We start from the raw sequence: 27,231 nt of genomic DNA, 5'->3' as shown, positions 1-27,231 counted from the left end.
AAGGACCGTTACTCCATGTATGAATCCACACACCAGCTTAGGTTTGCTCAGCAGGCCTCAGCACTGTCCCACTCCCACTTCCCCCCGCAGATCCATCCATCTTCTGTCAGGGCTCACATTTTCTCTGTGGTGGGCCCTGTTTGTGGAGCAAGGCTCTGTCTTTCTGTCAGGACCACAAGACTGTTTCATTTTCATAGAATCATAGAATCATAGAGTTGGAAGGGGCCATACAGGCCATCTAGTTCAACCCCCTGCTCAACGCAGGATCAGCCCTAAGCACCCTAAAGCATCCAAGAGCCTTTGAGTGTGCAGGTTATATTTGGGGCTGGGTGCTTCTGCCATTGTTTTAGTTAGGTTTAAGGCATGGCTCATTCATCTGTAGTTTTATTACTTATTACCACTGGACTTCCATATATTGCTGCCTGCTGTGAGAAACAGATACACGTTTTTACATTAAATAAATGAAACCTTTCTGAATGCACAAACAAAATGGGATCCCAAACATAATTCAGAAAGGAAGAAAAACTGGAAGCAGCCCATTTTTATTCACATAAAATGTGGATGGTTGTGTCGGGAGGGGGACTCTGTCACACACTGAGAATTCCTGAATATACACATAACAAAAATGACATGGTTTTCAAGGTGACTGCAAAATACTTGGGTCTCCTGCCTCTAAACTGTATTCTTGGTGCCCATTTTTTGCCTTCAAACTGAAATGGGAGACTCTCAGCTTAAGGAGACCATGTGCTGCATGAAGCCACGTCACCCACTGCCCAGAGGGAGCTGACATTTCCCTGCTCAGGAACACAGCCTGGTTCCTGCCACACTAAATGCCGGCAGCTGGGGTGAAATCCCACACGCGGAGTGTGGCAGTGGAGACAGAGCAATCACGCTGACCCAGCGCTCAGCAACTAACAGACTCTGGTACAAGAATGGACGTCACTTGCTATTTGGGACTGGTTCCCTGCTGCAAGAAGTGTTGGAGAAGCATACAGGCAAATCCACTCATTAGAAAATCAAGGTTTTTACTTAAGACTTCAGGTGTCTTCTTCCCCCCCCCCCCCTCACCCCCGCCCCATCCTGTTACCACAAACCTCTTCCAGCTCCCTTGGATACAAGACAGAAAGGCAAGTTCAGCACACAATGCAAATTCTTGCCCTGGCTTAGGGGAAAAGAGGATCAAAAGATTAGCTGTGGATAAGAGAAAGAATAAGGGAGGGGGAGAACAGAGCAATGTCCATATTTGTTCTACTGAATTTCCATTGCAGATGGAATCCTCCTTTCTTGGAGAGCATACAGTTCCTAGCTAAATGAAGGCATCACAGTTCCTAGCTAAATGAAGTTTCACCTGTGGTGCCACACCTTCCCTCCAGTGAGGGAAAAATGATAGTGTGCATTTCCCAAAATGTGGTTTATCAGGTGCAGAATTACACATCCTTAGAACCAGTGTAGAACTCCCATGTTAGAATGCCTGCAGGATCTGGAGTTAATACCATCCATCCATCCCATTTGTATCCCACCCTTCCTGCAAGTTGCTTGAGTGGGGGGTGGGGAGAGACATTGTTCTTTACTTCCTCAACCAATCTTTATAATGAGGGAGGTCAGCCTATTTTAGGCAGGACTATATACTACGTTTGGGGGAGGGTGAAATTAAGATTTTATACCCAGGCTTTCTAAACTGATGTGCCTCAGAAGCTAGAATTCGTAAGCTCTGTGCAATTTTCTATACTGATCAAGTTTGCAGAAGTTACTCTGGATTTGCTGGTGCTGATTATTATTATTATTATTATTATTATTATTATTATTAATAAAACTTCTAGACTGCCCTTCCGAGACCTGAGGGCAGCGTACATACACAAACGATCAATAACAGCAATTAAAACACAATAAAACATTAATAACAATCCAACAGTTTAAAGCCTATTAACAGTTTAGCGGCATCTAATTAACAGTATTGATTATTGTCTTTCCCCCTAGAAACTGGTCATGGCCTGTAGGTCTTCCCAGGGTGCATGTCTCTATAGGGGGTGTGTTTTGATGGGTGGGCAATAGAGGTTTTAGGCTCATTGGCTCCAACCAAAGGTTTGGTGGAAGAGTTCCATCTTACAGGCCCTGTGGAACTATGCCAGCTGCAGAACTGCGCCATATCATGGAGAAGGGAAAGCAGTTTTGCTCCAAATTCTTTTGAACATATTTTGAACATATTTTCTGAGCCACAAGGGCCAAAAACTTGCCTTCACACAAACCCCCCCCCCCTCAGAAAGAAGAGGAAGAGCTGTTGTTGCTGTTTTTTAATCCTACTTTCTGCTACCCAAAAGGAGTCTCAAAATGGCTTACATCTACCTATCCTTTCTCTCCCCACACACTCACTCTGTGAGGCAGGTGAAGCTGAGAGAACTCTGAAAAAACTGTGACTAGCCCAAGGTCACCCAAGTGGCTGCCTGTGGGGGAATGGGGAGTCAAACCTGGGTCTCCAGATTAGTGGCTGCCACTCTTAACCACTACATCAAGCTGGCTCTCAAACAGCCACTGAATAACGAAAAGTGATTTCAGCTGGTGAAAGCAGAGATTCACAAGCAGAAATACTCTGTCATTGTCTGCATGTTCCGTAGTCCTGCAGAACTTAAATACGTCTGCAGTTTGTTAGCTAACTAGGCAATACGCAGAGGTGGTGGTGGGGGGGGAGTAGAGGAGCAGCCACCAGCAGGGCTGCAACTCTAAAGGTTGCACAGAGTACAGCGTGTCTTTTTGGAAGGCTTTTGCGTGTCTGGCCTCCCTTGCCAAGGTACCAACAGAAGGCCAGCTTCTGTGCTGCAAATGCTGAGGCAGCTAAGCCTCTTCACATTAGAGGAACCGGGATTGCCAGAGTGGCTGTCAAGATGGTTTTTCGCTGGAGCATTCTCCCAGCTTCTGGGGTGGATTTACTGCACTGGACTTCACTCAAGAACCCAGAGACATCCTAAATGACAGAGGACATCTTCCTTGTTTCCCTAGCTCTAGGCCCTCCCCTAGTCCTGGAAAAGAAAAGAAAAACCAGTGACTTCCAGGGAGCAACCTAAGTCTCCACTTGCCACAAAGAACTCATAGGGTGGTCTTGAGAAAACAGTTTCTCTCATGCTAGCCTATATCACGGGGCTGTTGGGAGGATAAAAGGGAAGAAGGGAGAAATCCTGTATAGCAATCTGCACTCCTTGGAGAAACTTTGCCAACATTGACCTAACATCTGTAAAAGACGCAACTTTGCAGAAAAAAAACTGCATAAAGCTTCATCATGGCTCTGTGTATTTAGGGAAGCAGCACGAGGAATAATCAGGATCATGATATCTACCAGCCACTAGGAATTAATGAAGAACAAGAAAGCCTGGAGATTTTAATAAACTAGAAGCCTGCAGCCAAAGATCTGACTGGGTTGCTTTCCCCCCAATCAATGTGTGAACTTTAGCTTTCATTTAAAGATTTTTAAATTCATTTTACACCAAGGGAGAAAAAAAAAACAGCAACAGAAATGGCCCACATAACCTCTCTTCTTCTCCCTTTGAATGGGAGGAAGAAGAGAGTCAATTGATTTTTAGATCAAGCAGCCAGGCATACAAAAAGATAAGGAAGCAGGCTGTAGGACAAAGGAGAAAAAAGGAAAGAGAGAAGAGCCAGATCTGTTTCACATCAGAAGAATGCCCCCACAGCCATGCTTTGGGATTTGAATCTCAATCCAGATCTCTCTGGACCAAGAAGAGCATTCAACTCATTGCACCAAACCAGATCTCAAACTAGCCTTCTGCTGAAAAACTGGAGAGCCCAGGGGCAGATGAGCTGCCTCTGTGAAAAGGACCAGTGCTCTCTGGGGGGAAACAGCTACAGCAGGCTTTTCATTTCTGAAACACTGCTCCCCACCAAAAAAGAACCCCAAACCCAAACCACTCTGCTCACTAGTAAGATGCCCATTAGCAAGGATGGTGAGTAAAATGGCAGCCTGGATGTTAAATCAGAAGGATAAAGTGGGAAAAGTGCACACATTGGGGGTTCACGGAAGGTTTATCACACCCAGCTGATATTACAGCCTGTTATAGATACCGTAACTGGCACTCTGATTTGAGCTACAGGCTGTGTTTGCATCTGATCAAGTGTTATGCAGGAAATTGCTATTCAGTCCTACACAAAACAGGAATGAATTCTGGCATTAATTTCTTAAGGGATTGAATAAACACTACGGATTTTCTCCAGGGCTCTAAGTTTTACCATTCAGTCAGTCAGATAACTGAAATGCTGGTCAATTAACCCATTCAGCTGGTGCAAGTCAGTTTCTGGCATTGTATGTTTCAGTGAGAACCATGGACCAGTGCTACTCTTTTACAATTATTTTTAAAGAAGAATTACTCTTCCCTTGCACAGATGTTTGCTGCTTTTTTAAATTACAGGCTTTACAAATACTGTTGGGTTATTGTTGGGCTATTGCAGGTCTTGTTGCTGATTGCATACCGATAGAAATTCATTGTGTTTCCTGACTCTTTAACTTCCATCGCTGGATTCCCCCTTGAGAGAAATATACTAAAAGAAGAGATATAAATAGTCTAAAATAAATCACCATTTGTTTTTGAAACCCTCCTTAGAGTTTTAAAAACAGGTCAATTCATGACATGGGGCAAGAAACAGAAGCTCAAAGAGCCACTGGATGATGCAAAACTAATTGCGCAGCTCTTTGGGCTCCAGCCAAGCAAGTCTGACATGCCCTGATGCTACTGGTCTTGGATTATTCCTCTCCACCACGCTCCTGGTCTTGGCCAACTCCCTTTCACAGTCACCACCCCTCTGCTAATATTTATGAGTTGAATTAACCGGAATGTTTAGAGCAAGCTATAATATCCCTATCTCTTGGAGCGTAAAATAGAATTCACTGCCTAGCGAGCTTGGCTCAATGCGGCATCTGCTAATTTAATTTCATCTTCGCAGCAATGTATCACTGGCTGCTGGGCAGAACGGTGTTGTGGAAATGTCTTTGAAAGCCTTTTGTTTCACTGCTGTGGAGTTTACTTAAAAGAGAGATCTTTTAACTGCCAGGTGGTTCAAAGGAATATACCAAAAATCTGCAGTAAAGGGACGCTGAATTCTGCAGCCCATCTTACTGCTAGAAGTTAAAATCAAATTTGTATAATTTAGTCTGTTCCCTTTTTTTGGAGGGTGTGTGTGTGTGTGTGTGTGTGTGTGTGTGTGTGAATGAATGAACATTCAATACATGCTTCATTATTTAACCAAGTCATTTACTTTTAAAACAGAGGAGAGATTACTCCCACCAGCAGAAGGGATCATCTCATTTTGGGATTTTTTGGGAGCAAGAGCTGCTATTCTGGAAACTCCTCTTACCGGGAAACAGGGTGGTCTAGAACTGCAACTCAGAGAAACTTAAGAGGCAGTCAACTCTGGGGCAGAAGCTTTGCACTCATGGGAAAGAGCCTTTAATCATTTCCTTTTACTAGTGGCTTTCTTGTGGCATGCAGCTCAGGACTTAACATGAAGTCGAGGAGCCAAGCAGGGCTGTCGTGGACCAGTCAAGTCCAGAAGAGCAAAGACGCAGAAGACTCCGCTGAGGAAGAGGCAGCCAGCAAACCTGACCCCAACTCAAAGGCAGCGGCAGAGGCACTGGATGAGGAGGCCGTCTTTGAGGGGCCAGACATAGATCCTCAGTTAAGAACCAATACACTGGCCCTACCCTTCCAGCCATGGTTGGCAACAGAGAGCCAGTTGCTGGTCAGTTCACCCCCTGCCATCACCAGAACCTTGGGAATGCTGTTGGAGGAAGATGAGAAGAAACCTTCAAATCAGCAGGCACAGTGCCTGCCTAGCAGCACAGCACTGGCTCAGTATCAACAGTGAGGATGAGTGCTTGCAGGAGGAGGAGAGAGGCAGCCAGCCTCTGCATGATGTACCTGAGCCTGCTTGGTGTAGGGGTTAAGAGTGGTAGCCTTTAAACTGGAGAGCCAAGTTTGATTCCCTACTCCTTCACATGCAGCCAGCTGTGTGACCTTGGGCCAGTTCTGTTAGAGTCGTTCTCACAGATCTGTTCTATCAGGGCTCTCTCAGCCCCACCTACCTCACAGGGTGTCTGCTGTGGGGAGAGGAAGGGAAGACTATTGTAAGCCACTATGAGACTCCTTCAGGTAGTGAAAAGTGGGGTATAAATACCCACTGATTACACACACACACACCCCAAACCAAGAAATGAGCTACCATGACAGCACTTAAAAAGCACTACTTGGCTAATAGCTGGTTCTATTGCTTTTAACAGGTTTTTAATTATTATTATTATGTTTTAATGTTACATTTCTGAGGTGTATTTTATGAATTATTTTTAATGGTGTTTGATAGAATGCGTTGGAAACCACCCCAAGCCAGCTATGCTGGGAATGGCGGTAAATAAATCCCATGATAAATAAAAATATATAAATAAATAAAATTCTGATTCTACTGCAGGTGTTTAGCAACCTGGTTTAGCAACAGAGAAGGGAGTGGCTGGGTTGCAGGAACTTGTCTGCTAGCTACTAACCTTGCTGCCAGTGTTCTGGATTGGCTTCTTCATTTCTTACCCTGCCTTGTACCTCTTGTGACCTTGCATTTCCCTTCAGACTTGAAGCCATGAGTGTTGTCTAACCTGTGCCTGAACCTTGGAACTATCTTTTGATGCCTGCCCCTGGAAGTGCGTTAGGGACGTGGATGTCTAAAAACGGCTTCTGTAAGCTTGCCGCGTGCCAGCTCACAGGAGAAAGGCACTGAAGTTCTCATGGACAACTACAGGAGATGGGAGGGGAGGACAAAAGTCGCGGCTCTCGGATTGCTGAATTCTTTACCCAGTTCTCTGGAAATCATGCATCTCCTTGCCAGCTCACATTAAAACGTAGGAGTCTTATCGGCCCCGGATATACTCCCAACACCGAACTTCTGTTAATCCTTTTAATTAGACACTAGGGATTTGAGGGATCCTCCCTTTGGATCAGGCATCCAGCCGTAACTGTAGGGCCACCAGGGGCTCTGGCAGCAGGGCCTTCATTCTCTGTATCTGGCAAGAGAAGGGCACTGCAGGCCTAATTTCAGCCGTGCTGCTGTGCCACCACTGCAGATGGGAAAACCAGATGTCACCACGAGCACAGCAGGCACCAGCTGCTCAGCCCCAATTCCTCTGCTCAACTGCCTCCCTTCTGTGAGACGCCGTGCCATATCATGTGCCATTTAATGATTATGATTTTTAAGTGATTTTTTTTGCTCACTGCTTAAAAGCGATCTGTTTCTGTCAAAGTAGACGGCATCAGTTTCATAAAGGAACAAGTGGTACTGGATCTCCCAGCTCAGCAAGGTATGGAAACCGGCGAAGGCCCCATCTGATTCCTCCAAACTGCGGATGTCTGACTGCACCCGGAGGTAGCTGGCCACTAAGGTGCTTCACGGCTGATCAGCCTCCGGTGCCTTGACAGACAAGTGGCTCCCTCTCCTATTTAACACCTGTGAATACAGGAAGCCAGCCAGAAAGAGCGGCCTGCACAGCGGCCAGTGTCTTACCACGCCAATCAGGTCCCCGCGGCCGTATTCACCGGTCAAATGCTTTTTCCCATCGTCCATCCTGATGACGGAGCGGAGTCGCCCATTCAGCACAATGTAGGTGCAATCTGAGTTGTCGCCTTGCCTACGAAGGAGGAATCCACACACACTGTTAAGTCCACACTCGTGCGAACGCACAGAATCGCAACAGGAATCAGGGAAGACCCTGGCACATTTGCCTTGATTTGGGAAGATTCAAAATAATGCAGGCCTATGAAGGCCTCCAAGGCATCAGCCAGAGAAACCATGTAATGCGGAGCTTCACTCCAAACCAGAGGAAAGGGGGGGAAACCACACATGTGTTACTCATCCTCCCTGCATGCAGAAAAGGAAAAAGTCGAAGCAAGTATGCTAGAGTGTTCCCCCTCTCAGCATACTAGCTTTCTGCCCAATGAGGTTTTTGAAATTGTGTGTTTAGCGCAAAATTAAAAACTAAAGGCCAGAGCAGTCTAAACCAACCACAAATCAACTGATACCTGTTTTCACAGCTCAGTTTACAAAGACAGTTGGAGCATGGTGACACAGTCCAAAAGCATCAGGAGTACCCTCTCCCCTCAGTTCACAGTTCACAATGGTCCAATCTAAGCAAGACTGTATCACTTGATTACTTTGTACATAGGCCACATCCTTTCTTTTGTGCAGTGGGCCACAATAGCATTTGTTTGGTTAACCTGGACCTCACAAAAAGATAGCAACACTGCATACTCTGTATTCTTATCCTGGCCTTCCTTCAAAAGTTGCTCAGAGCAATACACATAGATTTCCGTTCCACTAATTTATCCTCATGACAACCCTGTGAGGTAGGGTGGTCTGAGAAAGAGTGACTAGCTCATGTCTGGGAGCTTCAAGGTTGAATGGGGATATGAATCCAGGTCTCCCTGCTCCTAGTCTTAATACTCCAGCCACTACCCTACACACTGCACTGGCTGTGAGGAACAGGACACCCGACAGTGGTTACCCAGCCCCTTCCTATAGAAAGTCCAACGGTTTTTGCACACCCTACCTGTAGACAGCACGTCCAGCTTCCACTTCCATCCAGTCCAGAGCAAAGTCAACCTGCCTCACAAAGGACGACATCCTCTTCACCACAGTGTGAGCCACACCCAGGACCACTGTCGGCTGCTCCCGCATGATGCTGCAGAGCAAGGCCAAGCCATTAATACGAGGTTTCATGAATGAATGGAGGATAGCTGCAATACTCGGCAAGTCAGGCCAAGTCAGGCCATTAGTCTCTGTAGGTCAGGATCAGCTGCTCTCCAGAGTCTCAGGAAGAGAAAGGTGGTTTCTTAACCAACCAGGAGCTTTCCACTGAACTTGTGGAAAACAGCTCCCTACTACAGATAGACCCTCAAAGTACTGTATCAATTGTAGCTGTTTTATAGGGGAAGGCACTGAATTAAAAGAGGGAAGTGATCACTGTCATAAAAGGAAGTCATCTCAAATTTTACTAAATTCTACATCAAATATTTAGATATTATATATAATCAGTTGTGTTCCTTTTATCCCCTGCCCAAAAGGAAAATTCTGCAGGATGATCTTCTGCTGTTGTACCATTCAAAATTATCAAATCCAGTCTATACACCAACTGTGCCAACTTGAGACCTGCATAATTATGCTTGGGATCTTTCAATATTCTTTTGAATAGGGGCAGCCAGGACCCAGGGTCAGGTAGCTGTAAGTTGTAGCTAATAAACAGGGAATAGTCATCACTGGCCATCCTAGTATTACCAGTCTCCCCCCCCCCCAAATAAAAAACACAGATGGATAGTCCACAAGAAAGTCCTCAATATATGTCTCAAATCCCTCCCAAAAGGCTTCTACCTGTGCTTCAGATCCACCCGTGGGGCTATGTAAGTTAACAAGAAGACAGGTTGCCTGCTAATCAATATCAGGAATCCTTTAACAGAAGATTGACCTTCAGCAAGAAAATAATGCCATGTACCAGTGAGCCATGCCCCATCCTCCGCCTGAAGAAGTTGCTTTCCACCAAGCTCCATCTAACTCAGCAGTGTCTATTTTGACCAATGATAGCTCTCCAAGGTCTAATGCCTGTTACCTGAGATGCTTGGAATGGAAATGTTGGGGACAGGTCCTAGGACCCTCCTGCATATGACAACCTACTCCAGTACATGCAGGTTTGTAAAAAACCTACATATCCTCCCTGTCATACGACAGAGGGCACAGTGTGTAGGTAGATTCAAGGCAACATTGCACATAACCACTCATATCCTCAGGACCACCCAGGCAGGCCTTTTCCAAGAGAAACAGCAACTGGGCTGCAAGGAAAAGGGGAGTGGATAGCATCCTTCAATGTGCAAGGAAATATGCAAGGTTTACTAGCCAACAACCACAAAATCTTATTAGTCTGCCAGGCAGCCCACATGTACTAAATTTGTTTGAGGTCTGTGGATCTATAAGAAGAGGGGGGGAAATGAAGTGAGAGGGAGAGAGTCTTACAATTGTTGACCAGATGCGTGGTGATGGATAAGCCTGCTATAAACTCTGGGGCCCAAAGTTATAGCAGAAGAAATTCAGGCACTATGCAACGCACTGCAAAATAAATGCCATCTCAGGTGAATCAGTGCTGCCCGGGGAATAAGCATCATTCAACAGTCAACAACAGCTTATGAACACCTGCAGCTGTATCTGCATATTTTCATCTATTTGTAGCTCCTAATTATAATTTAAAAAATTACAGAGAGTTTGTCTCTTTTTCAGATGCACACAAACTTTAACATCCAGACAGCATTTCAGAAGGAACAGTCTTGCTGAAACCCAGGATCCAGGCCTGGTTCATACACACAAACAGTAAGAGGCAGTAAAATGGACTTCAGAACACAGATTGTTCTTTCAAATCACTTCTTCTCCACAAATAATACTGCCAACCCTTCTCAGTGTGTTGGTTTTCTATCTGTAGGGTGCTTTTAGAATGGGGGGGGGGGTCCAAAATGTGATTTCCGCTCTTGCAGTTTGAAATTTTTCATGTCCATTTTTGCACCTTGAGTCTCTGCCATTGTGTTCCTCTGTAAGTATAAATAGGGACTGTAATGTTCATAAGGGTTTTTTGATACATATCAAGCAAGGGACTTGGAGTTCTTGTTATCAGAACTTCCTCAGCAAGCCGATACATCAGCTACAGAAAGAGCTGGTAATGCAAAACCGGTCTAAGCCAAGAAACTGTGGGTTTCAATTCATTCTCCTGTCAACCAGGACAGGATTCTTACAAAGAAAACTAACTTAATTTAAAGGACCCCAACTAAGAGATAAGAAAAAGATATTTTCAAGAGCAATTGATTAGGCAATTTTTGTTTGGTGGAAAATGGTACACAGGAATGCTAAGATTTACTCTGCTGAAAGCTGTTTTGTAATGCTCCCTATTGAATTTATTGTATTCGTTACAAGTGAGTGATTGCTTCCATTTCCACTGCACTACAGATTCAAGAAAATTGGAAAAGTCAAAGATGTACACAGCCCAGAAGGCTGCAATGACAACAAGGTAACAGCCAGCCATTTAAGGACACGGAAGCCCCTAAAATTAATCAGCATAAAGCCACTGAACTCTATGTGAAAGGAGATTTTGTTCAGATTTTGTTCAGCCCTCTTTAAGTATTTGAAAGGTTGTCACTTGGAGGAGGGCAGGATGCTGTTTCTGCTGGCTGCAGAGGAAAGGACACGCAGTAATGGGTTTAAACTTCAAGTACAACGATATAGGCTAGATATCAGGAAAAGGTTTTTCTCAGTCAGAGTCGTTCAGCAGTGGAATAGGCTGCCTAAGGAGGTGGTGAGTGCCCCCTCACTGGAAGTCTTCAAGCAAAGGTTGGATACACACTTTTCTTGGATGCTTTAGGATGCTTAGGGCTAATCCTGCGTTGAGCAGGGGGTTGGACTAGATGGCCTGTATGGCCCCTTCCAACTCTATGATTCTATGATTCTATGATTCTATGAAATTAACTTTTCACATGTGTGTGATAATACCCACCTGTATACCACACACAGTCATTCTCAAAAATTTAAATATTTTATTCCTTTTTCCTCTAAAAGGGACTCAAAATGCCTTCTGAGTGAATTCAACAAAGCCCAGTTCCCACACCATGAAACAGTGTTATCTATCATTCTGAGCTGCCCATGAAACCCCCCCAGATCAGTTCAGCCAAAATAGAAGGTGACCTCTTGACCTTTTCAGGAAGATAAATTCACAGAATTGGAGCCACTGCAGTAAAGCCCAAGACAGCATAGTTGCAGTTGCGATATATCTGAAGGAGGAATTGCTGGGAAGACCAGAGCTGCCACAAAGAGTCGGATGTAGCATTACTGCAGGGGCAGTCAACCTGTGGTCCTCCAGATGTTCATGAACTACAATTCCCATGAGCCCCTGCCAGCAAATGCTGGCAGGGGCTCATGGGAATTGTAGTCCATGAACATCTGGAGGACCACAGGTTGACTACCCCTGCATTACTGCACTTATAGGCCTACCACCTCCATCCCTATCAACTTGACCAATATTACCTTCAAAGGAAGTTCCCAGGGGCCTCCAATTTCTTAGAATTTCTCCTCCACCCAAGATGATTATATAAATAACCATAATACAAAGATTTGGAGTTTTCCCTTCCAATTAAGGGGCTTTTTTGTATACCAGTTATTTGTAGCCACACAGTTTATACGCCTTCAACGAGTCACGCACCACAAAGCCTTTGCATCATCTTCCCCGTGTCCCAGTGATGGCTTAATTGGACACTGCATTCAAGAGGCAACTCCGCCCCATTCCCCACCCCAAGCTAGAGCAGAGGCACCCTGTACTTAGTACTTCACAGCTGTGAGTTCAGGGGAACCATGTAATTAGCTGGCATCTGCCCTGTACTTAAATCCCCACAAGAGGGATACCAGAACCAGAGTGGGATTTGACACTGCAAAGTTGATGTGGTTGTTGGCCCACAGCTAGGCTGAAGACAATCATCAGCCTTCCTCAACAGTTCTTCTTTTTCCCGAGCAATGAGCAACAACAGCAGGACGGGGGAGACAGAAAAGGAATAATGCTTTCCACAGCAGATGGGAAGAAGAAGAGAAGAAGAAGAGTTGGTTCTTATATGCCGCTTTTCCCTACCCGAAGGAGGCTCAAAGCGGCTCACAGTCGCCTTCCCATTCCTCTCCCCACAACAGACACCCTGTGGGATAGGTGAGGCTGAGAGAGCCCTGATATCACTGCTTGGTCAGAACAGTTTTATCAGTGGCGTGGTGAGCCCAAGGTCACCTAGCTGGCTGCATGTGGGGAAGTGCAGAATCGAACCTGGCATGCCAGATTAGAAGTCTGCAGACTTCTAATCATACTTTGGCATACTGGCAATGTTGTTTCCTCTTAGAGAGACACACAATACTGTTAAACAGAAAAGTAGTAGAGTAGCTCACAAAATGCTGCTTCGGCAGATCAGGCGGGGCGTGTGCTTGGGGAGGGGGGGCAGATCTGCCTCCTACTGGAAAGGGAAGGACTCTGCAAACAGCCCAGCTCAGCCCAGAGCAGATGTGAGAGGAGCTATTCTCACCAGGATAACCTCTTCCAGGAACAAAGCCCAAATCTGCTTCATTGGCATAATGGGTACAGGCAGTAGAAGGTTAGCTCTCTTTAGTACAACTTGTACACACCTGGGCACAATCCAACCAATCCAGATGGGCAGTTTTGAACAGGATTCTGAAAAATAGCCACTGTGATTCAAAGGGCCAAGTGGACTGGCCTCAACCTAACTTGGAGCATCCTTCCTTGAAAGTAAAAACCAGGGATTGGGCTTGGGGTTTGCTTGCATCCAAAACAGATGCTCTACAACTCAGCCACCCCCAGCACAGTAGCCCAACATGCCCAGAAGCCCACGGCAAGCCTCCAAAACTCATGGAGCAAGACCAGAAGCATGACTCATGTCATATAGGAATCCCAAGCACTCCCTACACAATATACACACAGAAGAGGATGCTTTAGGATGCTTTGGGCTGAACCTGCGTTGAGCAGGGGGTTGGACTAGATGGCCTGTATGGCCCCTTCCAACTCTATGATTCTATGATTCTAAGAGGAAAAAATGGTGCTCACTCGTAGAAATGGGACTTTGAGATAGCCAGGAAGGTGCAATCTCTATTGGCCTTGATGGTGAAGATGAGGGGCTCCCCCGTCAGGACGGCAAGCTGCCCCACCAGCTCCCCTGGGTGGGTAATGAACAGGCACGTCTCCTCCTCTGAGTCAATCTTCCGCTGGTACACATGGAGCATCCCGGAGATCACAAACCGGATGTTGACATCCTGCAAAGGCAGAAGGAGAGTCGCATCAGAGGTTCTGCACAGCCACTGCTGCTGCTGCTCCCCAGGCAGCTACCTGCAGAGTCCAAGCCATCTTTCAAATCAGGTGTCGTGAAACTTAAGAGAAACAAATGAGGTGTAAAATTAAAATCCAGCACACAGATTTTTTTCAGCAAAGTAGAGGGTGGGAGTCTTGCCAATTATGGCCAGACTAGGGGCAAAGCCCAATGTATCCAAGAATACAACAGGTGCTAGAGCTTGGCAGTGGGAAGAGGAAGGGGAGGAGTTGTCCAGTTTAAGGGCATGGGATTGAATGTTGAGGCCTACTGCACAGGGTTGTTGTGCAGATGAAACAGGAGACAAAAAACCAGTTTCATCTGCAGAATAAAGCTGTGCAGTGGCCTCAAACCTGCAGAGAGTTGCAAAGAAGATACATGGCTTGGCTGTGTCTAACCCCTGGCCAGAGCAGTATTTTAAGTGAAAAGGGGCTTTTCGGTGGCCTCCCTGTCAGCCAACTGTTTGGCAGAAGGGGATAGTCCCTCCCCCCCCCTTAAAAGGAATGCCCTCAGACTCCCCTTCGTTGCTCTTGGAAAGGCCTCCTTCCCTCAGTCAGGGCCTGTTAGAGGCTCCTTCGCAGCAGGCCTAAAGGGGGGAGGGGGAGCCTTCTGCAGCCTCCTGCCAGCTCTGTCAGGGCTCTGAGATAATTTACAGTTGGACATGACAGTTAGGACAGCCTTGGGGCAAAAAGGGCTGTCTGTCCAAGCCTCACCCCCCTTGGCAGCCCTACTGACCTCCTCTCCCTTTGGTGGTCAGGAGCAGACTGGCAGCCATTTCTCCAGATTGCCCCTGGCTGGATGGAATTTTGGCCCCTCCGCTTGTCAGTCCAGGGCCATGGGACCAATTGTTGCCCTTCCTCATCACGGACTGAGCCCACCCCAACACCCCTTACTGTTTTATTAAGAGGGAAAAGATAGATAAACTCGAAAAAAATTAAGAAAAAGGAGAAAAGCACAAACAGACAAGGCTGTGGATGTAATACAGCACATTGTTAGAGAGAGAGAACAAGTGCAAAGAAATAGTCCTTATAGATCATCATCTTATTTGAATTGAGCCATTTCTCCAAGGAGGTCATACTGCACGCAGGTGACAGGACTGGATGGACCCATGTAAATGAGCCAGTGAGAGCGACTGAAGGAGGAATAACAGACAAAGAGAAAGTAAAACCACAACAGTAATAAAATGCATTTGGGTCTCCCCCAGGTTACATTCACTTAAGTGGCACCAGCATGCCAGATGATTACCAAGCTGCAGCAACCTCCTGTGTTTCATGAAGGATGAAGGAAACATTCTGGTCACACTGCAATCTTTTGGATATTGGAACTGAGAGGGTAGTGGAATGGGAGAAAAGCACCCTGCCTAGTCTTATCACCTCCAGACTTTGTTGTAGCTTATGAACAAACATTCTCTCCTGCCTGTCCTTGACTTCCTGTGGCTCCACACATTCCTACAGACAGCTTTCTCCTTATTCGGTAACTGGAAACGCCAACCAGGCAAAGCACAGCAAATCATTTCCAGCACAATTGCTCTGGAGTGCAACACCTCCCGGAGGGAGCATTCCTTCCAGCTGTATGCATTGAGTATGGGGAGATTAAGTTTGCAACAGATGCCCAGCTACTGTTCCCAGTGTCCCCTTGAGGGTCTGAAGATGGCATTCTTCATTACAAGGACTACTGCCTTTGAATTGCCATTCTATGGGTCTTGCCAGTGCTGTACCAAGTGACAAAGAGGGAATCCCTTCTGCTTTGTGTGCCTTACCAGAATTCATTTAGGGACAAAGATAACCACCTTCCAGCCAAGAAGGCTCCTCTCTCAGCCCATTTAGCATAAAACATCATTCATTCATTCATTCATTCATCCATCCATCCATTCCCTCCCCCTCACAATTTTGGGGAGGTTAACAAAGTTGTTCTTGGGAGATGCCCAAGTATGCATTATCTCCCACATCGTATCATTTCTAATGGCCCAGGTAGCCCAAATACAAAGATCTCAGAAACTAAGACAGGTTAGGCTCTGGCAGGAGGAGCAGGAACAGGAGCTGGACCAGATCCTGGATGAGAGACCATCAAGGAATACCAGAGTTGTGATGCTGAGCTACCACCACCACCACATTTTACTATGTGGCTGTAGCAGCTCAATTAGAGATGCTGTGCAACATGAGTTTCTAGCCTGCTCTTGCAAGGATAAACCCAGCACCCAAACCACCCAGGTCTTTTCTCCCTATAGATTTCAGCTGTTCCTGCTTAAGGATAAGAGCCAACAAGATTCTTAGTTTGAAAGAAGTACAAAGCAATCATGGACAGAAGGGTATGGTATGGGGAAGTTCAACAATGTGCACTGACCATAAGTTTGCCCACCCCACCTTATCCAGTGGGTCTTCAGAAACAGTCCAGTAGGGCTCTTCCTACCTTGGCACTGGCTTACAGAGGAGAGATACATCATGGCAATCAACCATGACAGAGAAATAAAACTTCCTTATTTAGAGGCAGTATACCTTGAAGTACAGCATGGCAGGGTCTCACAGAAGAAACAGCTATTTCCCATCATGCTTTGCTGGAAGGCTCTTCCTGGATCCTAGTAGGGCTCTTGTTGTTTTTTTTATAACCTTACATAACTTCAAAAAGCAGCTAAAGGTGGTAAAGGTCAGAGAAGATCAAATCATTGTGACCAGAGACCCTCACCTTACATGGAAGATCAAGCATTTACCTGGTCACCCTGTCTTGACACCACTGTCCCAGCAGTAACCTGATGCAGCGTCACTTTTCCATTCAGGAGAGAAGGATCCTGAGAAATAATAATTAAAAAACACAATTTAAGCTAAAGGTAGCTAATCAATGCCAAGAAGGAGAAGGAGGAAGAGGAGGAGGAGGAGTTGGTTCTTATATGCCGCTTTTCCCACAGCAGCTTACAGTCACCTTCCCTTTCCTCTCCCCACAACAGACACCCTGTGGAGTGGGTGATGCTGAGAGAGCCCTGATATCACTTCTCGGTCAGAACAGCTTTATCAGTGCCATGGCGAGCCCAAGGTCACCCAGCTGGCTGCATGCGGGGGAGTGCAGAATCGAACCCAGCATCCCCAATTAGACGTCCGCGATCCTAACCAGTACACCAAACTGTCAACATCACAGAATTCAGAGAGCCTGGATTAATGACCCAGGTGCTACCTTCATCCCATTTATATTTAGAAGCAACAGTTGTTGACTAACATAAAACTTTTTCAAGCACAACCCAAGCTGTTTAGTTTTTTTCACCTTCAAACATAACTGAAATATCAAGGAAAGTGGAACGCTGTGTAGATTTCAAGTCTAGTAGCACCTTGGAGAGCAACATCATTTTCCAGGGTATAAGCTCGAAAACATCTGACTAAATGAGCTTTGACTCACGATAGCTTATACCAGGGGTAGTCAAACTGCGGCCCTCCAGATGTCTATGGACTACAATTCCCAGGAGCCCCTGCCAGCGAATGCTGGCAGGGGCTCCTGGGAATTGTAGTCCATGGACATCTGGAGGGCCGCAGTTTGACTACCCCTGGCTTATACCCTGGAACGTTTTGTTGCTCTCAAAGGTGCTACTAGACTCGAATTGTGTTCTGCTATTACAGACTAACATGGCTGCCCACCAGAAACTGTTTTCTGCTCTGTTTGGGGACCTTGAGGGTGGGGAAGAGATACTCTGCAGGGCACTGACCCTCACTCAATGTCCAGCTTAGTAAGTCAAGCTGCACTCCTGTCTAGATATCTACATATCCATCTATGTGTGTTTTTTTAATCTCACCTTTCCTCCAAGAAATTTAGGGCAGTTACATGGTCCTTCTTTCCTCCATTTTATCCACACATCTGAGGCCCAAGATCAGCCTGTGAGCTTCATGCCTGAGTAGGGATGTGAACCTCAGTTTCCTCAAACCAAGATTGAAGTGGGTAGCCAGGTTGGTCTGAAGCAGCAGGACAATGTTTGAGTCTGCTCAGCACTTTAGGGGTGGCACAAGACTAAGAGATACAGTGAAAGGGGAATTACCAGTCCATACGTATAGGTAGAGGATTAGCAGTAAATTGGCATACAGCAAAATTAAGACATTTAACAGATTCCAGGACTCATCCCTCTGCCTGTATGTAGAGGCTGGCAATTCCCCTTTCCTTGCATTCGAGAAAATATGCATGCACATGGAAGTTTATACCCTGAATAAAACTTTCTTGGTCTTAAAGGTGCCACTGGGCTCAAAAGTCAATCTTAACTCAGGCACTATAGCCACTACGATGGACCAGATAACAAAAGAAATCATGTGCAATAAGCAGACCTGTGCAGGAGCAGCTTAACATACACAATGTATTCAAGGTTCCAGAATCCCAGCTTTTCTTTTTTAAAATCTTTACACACACATGTAGCAGAGTAAGATTAGGGAAGGCACTGCTGGACAACACATATCCACATTTTCCTTCTTGTTGGAAATAATGGCACAGCGCCACCAAGTGACAAGGTTGTGAAGGACAACTTCCCCCACTTGCCTAAAGCTATCCAAACAAGAAAATCACAAAACAAGGAATCACAAGATGGCCCTCTTAGGTCCACTCGAAGGAAAAAACTGCAGCCTTCACTGAAAATATCACGGCTATGGAGATTTCTTTTAATTGTGCTTTTAGTTTAATCGCATTAAGCTGAAACAGATTCCTGTCAAGAGGGAGGTGACGCTGGTTGGGAAGTCTGAGGTCCTGAATGACGTGGGACTTCCTGTTTCTAACGGGATCCAGCTGACCTTTGCAGGCTTGGTTAAAAGCCTAGGGGTGACATTTGCTCCAGCTTTTCTTTTAGAGAAGCAAGATTAGGCCACTGCAAAATAAATAAGGCATTATGCAAACTATTTAGCTCAGATGGTGACTTCTATTTAAATTCTCCTGACCTGGCCATGTGGGTCTATGATATGGTGACTTTGAGGTTCTGCCCTTAAAGACAATTCCTGGAATCTAAAGATGGTACAGAATTTCACGGCCCATTACTGTCGGACAACAGTCGCCAGTCTCTTACTGGGTTCAGTTCAAGGAGCTAACACGGGGCTCTTGAAGGCATCAGGCTCACATACCTGCAAGACCACATTCCCTTGCCATATTCCACCATGACAGCTGTGCTCATGGGAACAAGACCTTCTGAGGGTTCCACCCAGCACACTTGCTCTGCAGTGGCTCCTACATTGTGAAGTAGACTACCAGAGGCTATCAGGAAGATCCTCCACACACACTTCTATAACTTTGCAAAATGTGCAAGACAGAGCTGATCAGTAAGTAATTTTTGCAGAAGTAAAAAATTGAGGTCTAACAGTATAGTCCAGGAGATGACTTTCATTATGGGTAATCTTTCCTATGATGATTTTCCTCACCACTTAATTGATCATGATTAAAACTTATGCTTTGTTGCAGCTATTTGTTTTCAGTTTCCTGTAGTCCGAACCCTATTGTGCTGTTCATCGAATATGCCACCCCATGGATTAATTGACAGTATAAAATCCACCTTGAGTGTCAGTGAGAAAGACAAATAACAATAGATAATTGCCTCGCTGCCTTAAACAGACAGGCCAGCATGTGGCTTTCTTCTTTCCTCTGTTCTATAATCCCAGCCCAAAGGAATTATTTTGTTTTATTAGGAATCTTTGCTCTTAAGATTCAAATGTTATCATAACTTGTCATCTACCAGCAAGGAAGGTAGCTTATAAATGCAAATAATCAAATCAAATGTTAAGGACAACAATTAGACTGAGCATGTAGTAGGGCATGGCCTGTCCCTCTTCCCCAACCAAACTGCTCAGTAACTCCCACTGGCACAGGTGAGAGGCCTTCCAAACACTCTTGCCTCTGCACCAGCATCTGGAGGATCCACTTGACACACTTCAAAGGACTGGATTTGGTTTTGCCCCCTCCCCTATATTCTAGTTTTAGGATTCACTCTAGTCCCCCAGACATTGGAGAGTCCACCTTGTCACTCGTAAGTAGCAGGGCTGCTTACTTAAACTGGTGCTCTCCAGTAATCCACAGTTACAGACTACATGTACTCCCACAGAACTGTAGATATACATGCAAGCCACGAAGGGAGCTGGAACACTGAAGTGTGGTAAACTTCTGTGAAGACCAGAGATGCCCTCCACAGGTATGGTGTCCTCCTGTGGTCCTTCTGACCCTTCCAGTCGGCACCTCCGTGTCTCTAGCTCTCCTGTTCCACTGCCCCCTCTATGGGCACTCCCCCACCTCCACATCTCCATCTCTCCTCTGTTGTTACTTTCCTCCCCACTTCCCTCCAGAGCCCTTGCTCCTCCTCTCCATTTTTCTTCTCTGTTCTGCTTCTCTGTTCTGCTCCTCTTGCTCTCCTCTCTTTCATTGACCTTCTAGCTGCTCTTTCCTTGCTTCCAATCACTTCCTCTCCCTTTAAACCCAGCTGCCATGCTCTACTCCACCCCCAGGCTCCCAAGGTTTCAAAAGCACACCTGTGGTTACACCCAACTGGGCATCAGATGCCAAGCTGCTGGGGCAGTCCATCATCCAGTCAGGAAGCAGAGGCCTGGTGCATCCTCCCCTGACACAGGGAAAGGGACATGCTGGCAGGGGACTGGGCTGCTAACATGGGCCAGGGAAGGCTGCCCATTTCCCAGGCCCCCTGGCTTGGGGATCTCCACTCACCCATGGCACTGCATTTTTCTTCCTGGGCTGAACGAATCTGTCATTTGCTTGGCTGCTGCTCCCCTGGCCATTTCACCTGGACATGACACTGGAGCATGGCATCCCAAGCAGGCACAGTGCCTCCGGGGGCAGTTGGGGCCTTGGTGGTGCTCAGGGCTTTTAGAGGTCTTTTTGCCAGCCACAGGTGAGTTGTGGGGGACCCTGTCTTCATCAACTGGATGCGGCAGGGTTGGGAGAATTCCGTGGCAGCCAGGAAGTTACCCGGACATCTCTTGCCACCTGGAAACAGTTGATTCCATTCCTTTACAACTGAAACCAAATGCAAGGACTGGACCAAATGTACCACTAACAGGGCCTGAAGAAACAGAGACAGCAGGCAGGGATCCAAACCATCCTGCTGCCTGCTCACTGAAACTGCCAGAGAGCAGGATGCTGCCAGGCACTCCCCCATCATACCTGTATCCACCTCCAGCTGAGAACTACCTTCCCACAAAAGGAACACTTTTTGCATGGAATGTTGTAGTTTCTATCAGATTTAGATTCCAGCAAGCTGCTTTGGGAAGCAATTTCTGGCAATGTGAGATAAAAATAAATAACCAAGCAGACCACTACTTTGCAGGGGCCTGGTAATGTTTGTGTTGGGGCAGGAAAAGATGGACATGTTTGACATGCCATGCAATAAACATGGGTCAGACCTTGCCCATGCAGAGAGCTGGCAGCCTGTTTGCTGCAGCCCTCCCCCACTTTTAAGCCCTTTGAAATCACTCACATCCAGCTTCATCAAAGTCAGGAGATCCTTCTTGGCAGCCTCAAAGATGCTGTCCACTTGTTTGCTGGCACCAGGCTCCTGAGAGATGAGGTTGCCCTGGGAGTAATGGAAGACAGCCGAGGGCATTTCCGTCACGGTCACGGTCTTCTTCAAGATGGACTTTCAAAATCAAGAACATCAGTGGTTATTGATGCTGCACAGAGCATATGTATGACAGCATACATTATCTGATCTACATTCCTATTAGTCCAAGAGGAAATGGAATATCAGATGCTGAGCAATAAGAGCCAGGAACACTGCAGGTGTGCCAATGCCAATTAACCAAGGTTCTCAAGGAAGACACAGGCATATGATAAAAAAACAGGACAGCCCAAAAAACTAATCAAGCCAACAGCTTAAAGCACAAGTCGCCTCTCCTGACTTCTCCCTACAAGACATCCCTGCTCCACAGACTGAGGCTTGCTTCTTGTGCCCACTTGTGAACTGGCATAGGTGGCTTCTCTCAATCAGTTTCTCCCCCTGAAATGGACTCTGCCACACCACTGGGTCGGTGTCGTTGGGGGAGGCATCTACTCTGCTAAAATTCAGGAAGTTAAAGCAAGGCAAAATGGTCCAGGTGTGCTTTTAATTGACAGCTTTAAACTGATGGTTAAAGTGTTTTTGTGCAGATGAAGCTGATGCTTTGGGGGTACTAATAATAGTTTGGAGAATTCTGACTTAATGGTGTTTAATGATATCATGCATGTCTAATTTGACCTGCAAACTACCTTGAATCTGCCTGTAGAGAAAAACCGGGCAGGGCAAAAATGGTTTGCATCAAACAAATATATAGTAATTAGCAGCAAGCAATAGCCTCATCCTTAATAAGCTTGTTCATTCTGTCCTCTTCCACTGAGAGGGGTCTTTCTCCCATCATTACATTTTTGCATTCTTTTCCCAATTTGTTTAATGGCATTAATTTCATTTTATGTTATGCAGATGTTTATTGTTTTATCTTGTGTATATATATATGCTGGAAACTGATTTAAGAGCAGCTGGAGGCTGTTTCAAGAGCAATAAGTTGGGAGCCTGGGGCGTTTAAATATTTTTTTTTAAGTGAGAACTGATCAAGCTTGCTAAAACACAACTTGCCAAGTGCCTAAGAAAACAGAGGAGGAAAAATGCTTCAACAGGTTCCTTTAGTCAAGAGTAACTGCCCAGCTGCATACAAACCCAAAGAGCATTGTTTTAAGTAAAATGTTCTTGTCATGTGTGCAAATATAAAATGTACCTTGTCGCCTTTCAAGAACTGATGTGTCTTTGAAAGTGAAATTGAAGGTGCTACAGACAAGCAGCAATGGTTTGTGCATTTATGTATGTCCTGGCACTAAGCCAGGGATCTCTTTCTGGTCTCTTTTGCTCAAATAGTATGGAATTGATTGGTATATTGCAGGAAAAAAAAAAAAAGAGTAACTGCCCAGAATATCACTTTGGTAGATTTCTCAGCTTGGATTTCTCATCTACACACTAACACTTGCTCAGGACAATGGTTCAGTTTGCTCAATCGAATAAAAGTACCAGTGCCCAGAAAAATCTACCTTGCATGCAGCAGTGTTGGGCAGCCCCTCCTCCGAGGAGAAGGACACGCGGGCTCTCCCGTAAGCCATGTCCAGGTCAGCCTTTACTCCAACTGAGATTCCTACAAAGCAGGAGAAAGAGTGTAAACAATAATTTCAATCACCATCCTCCAAGGCTTCAAACATATACTTACCTGCCCTCCAAAGGGCAGATATTAAAAAGTAGTCTGGAGGGACACTGAGAGCCACAGGCACATCGCTCAGCTCTAAATCTTTCCACGGGCTTCCTGTTCGCTCCTAGACCCAGTACAAGCCTTTAAAGCCCTTCCTAGCCTAGCCCCCATTCCCTCCACTCTCTGACCCCAACACATCTCTGTCCGTGACCTTCACTCCTCCAGTCCCAACACCCTCAACCATTCAATGTTCCCCTGCTCTTGTCAATGAGTCTCCCCCCTGCTTCCTTTGCTGCCTCCCAGGACACCTGCATGGTGGCACCTCCATCACTCAGCACAGATTCCTTAATCCCATCTGCACAACTAAAGCCAAGTCTAAGCATAAGTAACTGGAATGAATGGAGGGATTATCTCCACCTCCATACCGTTCCTTAAGGCAATTTTATGTTTTAGGTTCCTCAGGGCAGGGATCTTTCTTCTAGAACTCTCCTAAGAGGCACCAGGCACTTTTAAACAACAACAAGTGAGTTTCAGACAAGCGATTATACCAAAATATATACCCTTCCCTGCCACAATCCAGATAGCACACCCTGCCTACCCCCCGAAAGAAGAACAACAATTGTTTGGCTGTTTTAACTGTCTTCATGATTTTAAACTGCATGATATTGTATGTTGTGAACCACCCCGAGATGGCAGGCCCAATAGGGGTGGCCTATAAATGGGACAAATAAATAATGAATAATAAATAGCAACGGTCCTTCCCCAACCCCAACCTCCTGCTCACCAGCACTGTCAGTAGAACCAGAGGGAGACGTCAGGGACAAGCTCCTCCTCAGGGTACTCTCAGATCCAAGAGCCTTTCCTGTGTCTGTGATCCAGAACATAAACACATAAACACAATGACCAGGGGCCAAGGCTCCCAAGTCATGGCGCTTTCCCAGCACAAAGCAATGCATGATACAAAAGAGATCTTCATTGTTACCAGGGGTAGGGGGCAATGTTCCCTCTAATCCCCCCCCCCCACACACACACACACACACTGAGCAGAGCAGTTCACATCCGGAGCAGAATATAACTGCTGTAATCTTCAAATGGGCAATGGGCAGTGCAAAACCCTGGTTGGCTCTAGACTGCTGCTGAGCAGTCCTGTATTAATGAGTGGCCACTCACACACATCTCGTAGAGGGAATAGTGGAGGGGGGTAAAACCAAAGCATTCCATGGCAGTCTTTTATAGAGAGAGATGATTCAACTTAAGCAAGCCCTGCCTTTTGCATCTCGGAAAGGGAAGGTGTGACAGCAGATCCCCATTCTGTACAATGTTCCCAGCATGATCCCAAGCCACTTACTGAGTCCAAGGTCTCATGTCTTTAACACACTGGAGAGAGCCCAGTTCTGAGGCAAGAGATAGAAGAGCTTTTTTTTTCCACCCCGCTTTCCACTGTCCGAAGAAGTCTCAAAGAAACTTACAATCGCCTCGCCTTCCTCTCCCCACAACAGACACCCAGTGAGGTAGGTGAGGCTGAGAGAGAGCTCTAAGAGAACTGTGACTGACCCAAGGTCACTCAACTGGCTGCATGGGGAGGAGTGAGGAATCCAACCCAGTAGTCCAAATCAGAGGCTGCTGCTCTCAACCACTACAGCAAGCTGACTTCCCATGGGCATGGTCCAGCCAAGCAGCCAAGTTATCACAAAACCACACAGATCGGCTAATCATGCCAGTGAGATGTGAGCCATAAGGAACGCCAGGCTTTTCGTGCATCCCACAGAGCAGAGGTGGTCAAACTGTGGCTCTCCATGGACTACAGCAGGGGCTCATGGGAATTGTAGTCCGTGGACATCTGGAGAGCCACAGTTTGGCCACCCCTGTGAGGAATGCAAAGCTTTTCATGAATCCCACCACACATCCTGCTGGACACAACTGTATCTGCATGGGCACAACTGTCCCATTTGGGCTTGAAGCAAGTATATCAAATATGTGAAAGGAAGTGGCAAGGAGTCTTCAGACCCCAAGCCAAGCCCATGCCACTCAGAGCATCTTCTAAGGAGGGAACGCTTACCAGTCTCCAGAGAATCCCCCTGTTTCTCCGGCCTCTCTGCCTTCTCCTCCTCAGACAGGTTAGATATCTGCCTTTTCATCACTTTGTTAGTGTTTCCACCAAAGGTTACACTTGCAACTGACACCAGCGGGATGGCCTGATTCTCCTGGTGGGACATGATATAAAAAAGAGGAAGAACCGATTTTGTACCCTGCTTTTTATTACCTGTTGCCTCCTGGGTCTGGGATTCAGAGGTTTAGTGTCTATGAATGTGGAGATTCCTCTCAGTCACCATGGCTAGTAGCCACTGAGAGTTGGAGGATAGATCTATCCAGTCCCCATTTAAAGCTGTTTATTCTCATGGCCATCGCTACATCCTTTGGCAGAGAATTCCACATTTTAATCACTCTCTGTGCAAAGTATTTATTTCCTTTTGTCCATCCTGAATCCACTGCCCATCTTTAATCAGGTCTGCTGCCCCCAGGGACATTGACTGTGTTATACTTACAGCGTTGAAGAGTTCAGTAGTCAAACCAAGGTAGTTGTGCAAGGCCAGGAAGGTCACTCTTTGGAGTCTCACCATGATGATCTAACAGAAGAGGATCAAAAGCAGGCAAGAAAAATGGTTGTGGTTGCTCTCAAGAGGGGCCCTGTTTGTTAGGGCTTAAAGCTTTCTCAAGGATGGGGGAACCAGAATGAGCTACATGGAGCACAACAGATATTCTCCTCCTTCAACAAAGCAAAGGAGGTGGACAACCACATTTAATGGGTGGGATCATTCTGGAACTAATGTATGAAAGACCTTCACCAATCCCCATTAATACAACAACGGAGGCTACAGGCCATCAGTTCTAGCCCAGCCAAACACAATGTAGTACCAGAGGTGCTAAAACCCAAGGAGCACACCAGTCACACTAGATAATATGGCACACAGTACAGCAGGGCACTTTCTCATATAAGCCCCACTGAATGTGGAAGGGCTGTGCCTTGCATGCAGAAGGTCTCAGGTTTGATCCATAGCCTCTCTTAAACAGCAGTGCTAGGAAACAGTCTTTGCCCAGGACCTTGGAGAGCTGCAGCTAGTACGTACACAGCAGCTTCACAGATTCCCATGGAGGTGGCTGCACAAGAGTACATGGAGCTTGTGCAGAAGACCTCTTTATGGACTGCAATGCACAGGCTGGATATGTTCAACACCTACCATCAATAATGCAATTGTTTCCAAAGCCACTCAATCGAGCTAAAAAAACTGTTCTCTCAAACAATCCACGACAGAACCACGTCAGCCTCACCTGCACAACCCTCACAAGGGTCTCAGGATATTTCTGGAAGACATCATGAAATGCATTAGCTGGAAGCCGCAGGATGGTGGACGGCATTGCTGCTCGAGCGGAAACAGTTTTGTATGGGGCAGGGTGACCCTGTAATAGAGAACAGAGAAACCCCCATCACTTGCAGGGATCCATGCATCATTCCCCCTATACCAGCAGTTCCCCCATTCTCTTCTCCTGGGGCTGCCAAGCAGAGAGATGTGGCTTCAGCCAAAACCAGCATTTACATGTCAGGAAAGCAGCACAATTCTAAGGGACACCTCTATCAGTTAAGGAGTAGAGGGGGCAAGTTACTGGACCATGGGATTCTACAGCAGCATCAACTAACACAGTATCATGGCAGTAGAGATTCTTCCACCGCATGCTACAAGAGGAGCTGGGACATAGGTTGAATAATTAAGCAATCATGGTGGGTACCTCTTCTGCTCTTTGCCCTGGTGAGCCACCCTCTTGGGCAATACTGAGTAGCGACATCATCCTGCAGAAGAAAGCACATGCCAGAATTCCCTAGGAGGGCTGGCCAAGCTAAAATGGACAGGGGCAGGGGAATCTCAGGAACATCCCCTCCCTGAGTCCTGACTGACTGGCCAGAGGAAATGATGGGACCATGAAAGGAAATATCCACTGAACTATCCTACAGTTGCAAGGAACATGTCTGCAAATTGACAAATGTATATCTTTGAATGTTCACTCAAGTGTGCCTTTAGATATAGCCTAGTGATTTGAGACACTGGAGAGCAACACATGATGTAGCAGTTAGGAGTGCCAGACCCTAACCTGGAGAACTG

At 46.3% G+C, this 27,231-nt stretch overlaps 1 protein-coding gene and 1 non-coding gene across 6 annotated transcripts in view; one reads left to right on the top strand and one right to left on the bottom strand.

The window, feature by feature from the left end:
• The window catches only part of PNPLA7 (patatin like domain 7, lysophospholipase), a 93,580-nt gene that overhangs the window by 55,810 nt on the left and 10,539 nt on the right, over positions 1–27,231 (bottom strand). For all 5 annotated transcript variants that reach the window (XM_077306853.1, XM_077306851.1, XM_077306852.1 and 2 more), the window contains exons 9-18: positions 26,405–26,533; positions 25,621–25,701; positions 25,134–25,278; positions 23,859–23,942; positions 22,923–23,023; positions 21,346–21,504; positions 16,624–16,701; positions 13,658–13,863; positions 8,588–8,719; positions 7,546–7,669 (exon numbers count right to left, since the gene is read on the bottom strand). In XM_077306853.1, coding sequence (XP_077162968.1) covers positions 7,546–7,669; positions 8,588–8,719; positions 13,658–13,863; positions 16,624–16,701; positions 21,346–21,504; positions 22,923–23,023; positions 23,859–23,942; positions 25,134–25,278; positions 25,621–25,701; positions 26,405–26,533 — 1,239 coding nt within the window. The remainder of the gene's footprint in view (positions 1–7,545; positions 7,670–8,587; positions 8,720–13,657; positions 13,864–16,623; positions 16,702–21,345; positions 21,505–22,922; positions 23,024–23,858; positions 23,943–25,133; positions 25,279–25,620; positions 25,702–26,404; positions 26,534–27,231) is intronic.
• LOC143822259 (small nucleolar RNA SNORA68) lies at positions 22,545–22,673 on the top strand. The gene has a single exon (XR_013226113.1). It is a non-coding gene; the product is annotated as a small nucleolar RNA SNORA68 (small nucleolar RNA).

The sequence above is a fragment of the Paroedura picta genome, chromosome 12, assembly GCF_049243985.1.
Source record: "Paroedura picta isolate Pp20150507F chromosome 12, Ppicta_v3.0, whole genome shotgun sequence".
NCBI classification, from domain to species: Eukaryota; Metazoa; Chordata; class Lepidosauria; order Squamata; family Gekkonidae; genus Paroedura; species Paroedura picta.
Note: the sequence above shows the minus strand (reverse complement) of the source record. Positions and strands in the feature narration are given on the sequence as shown.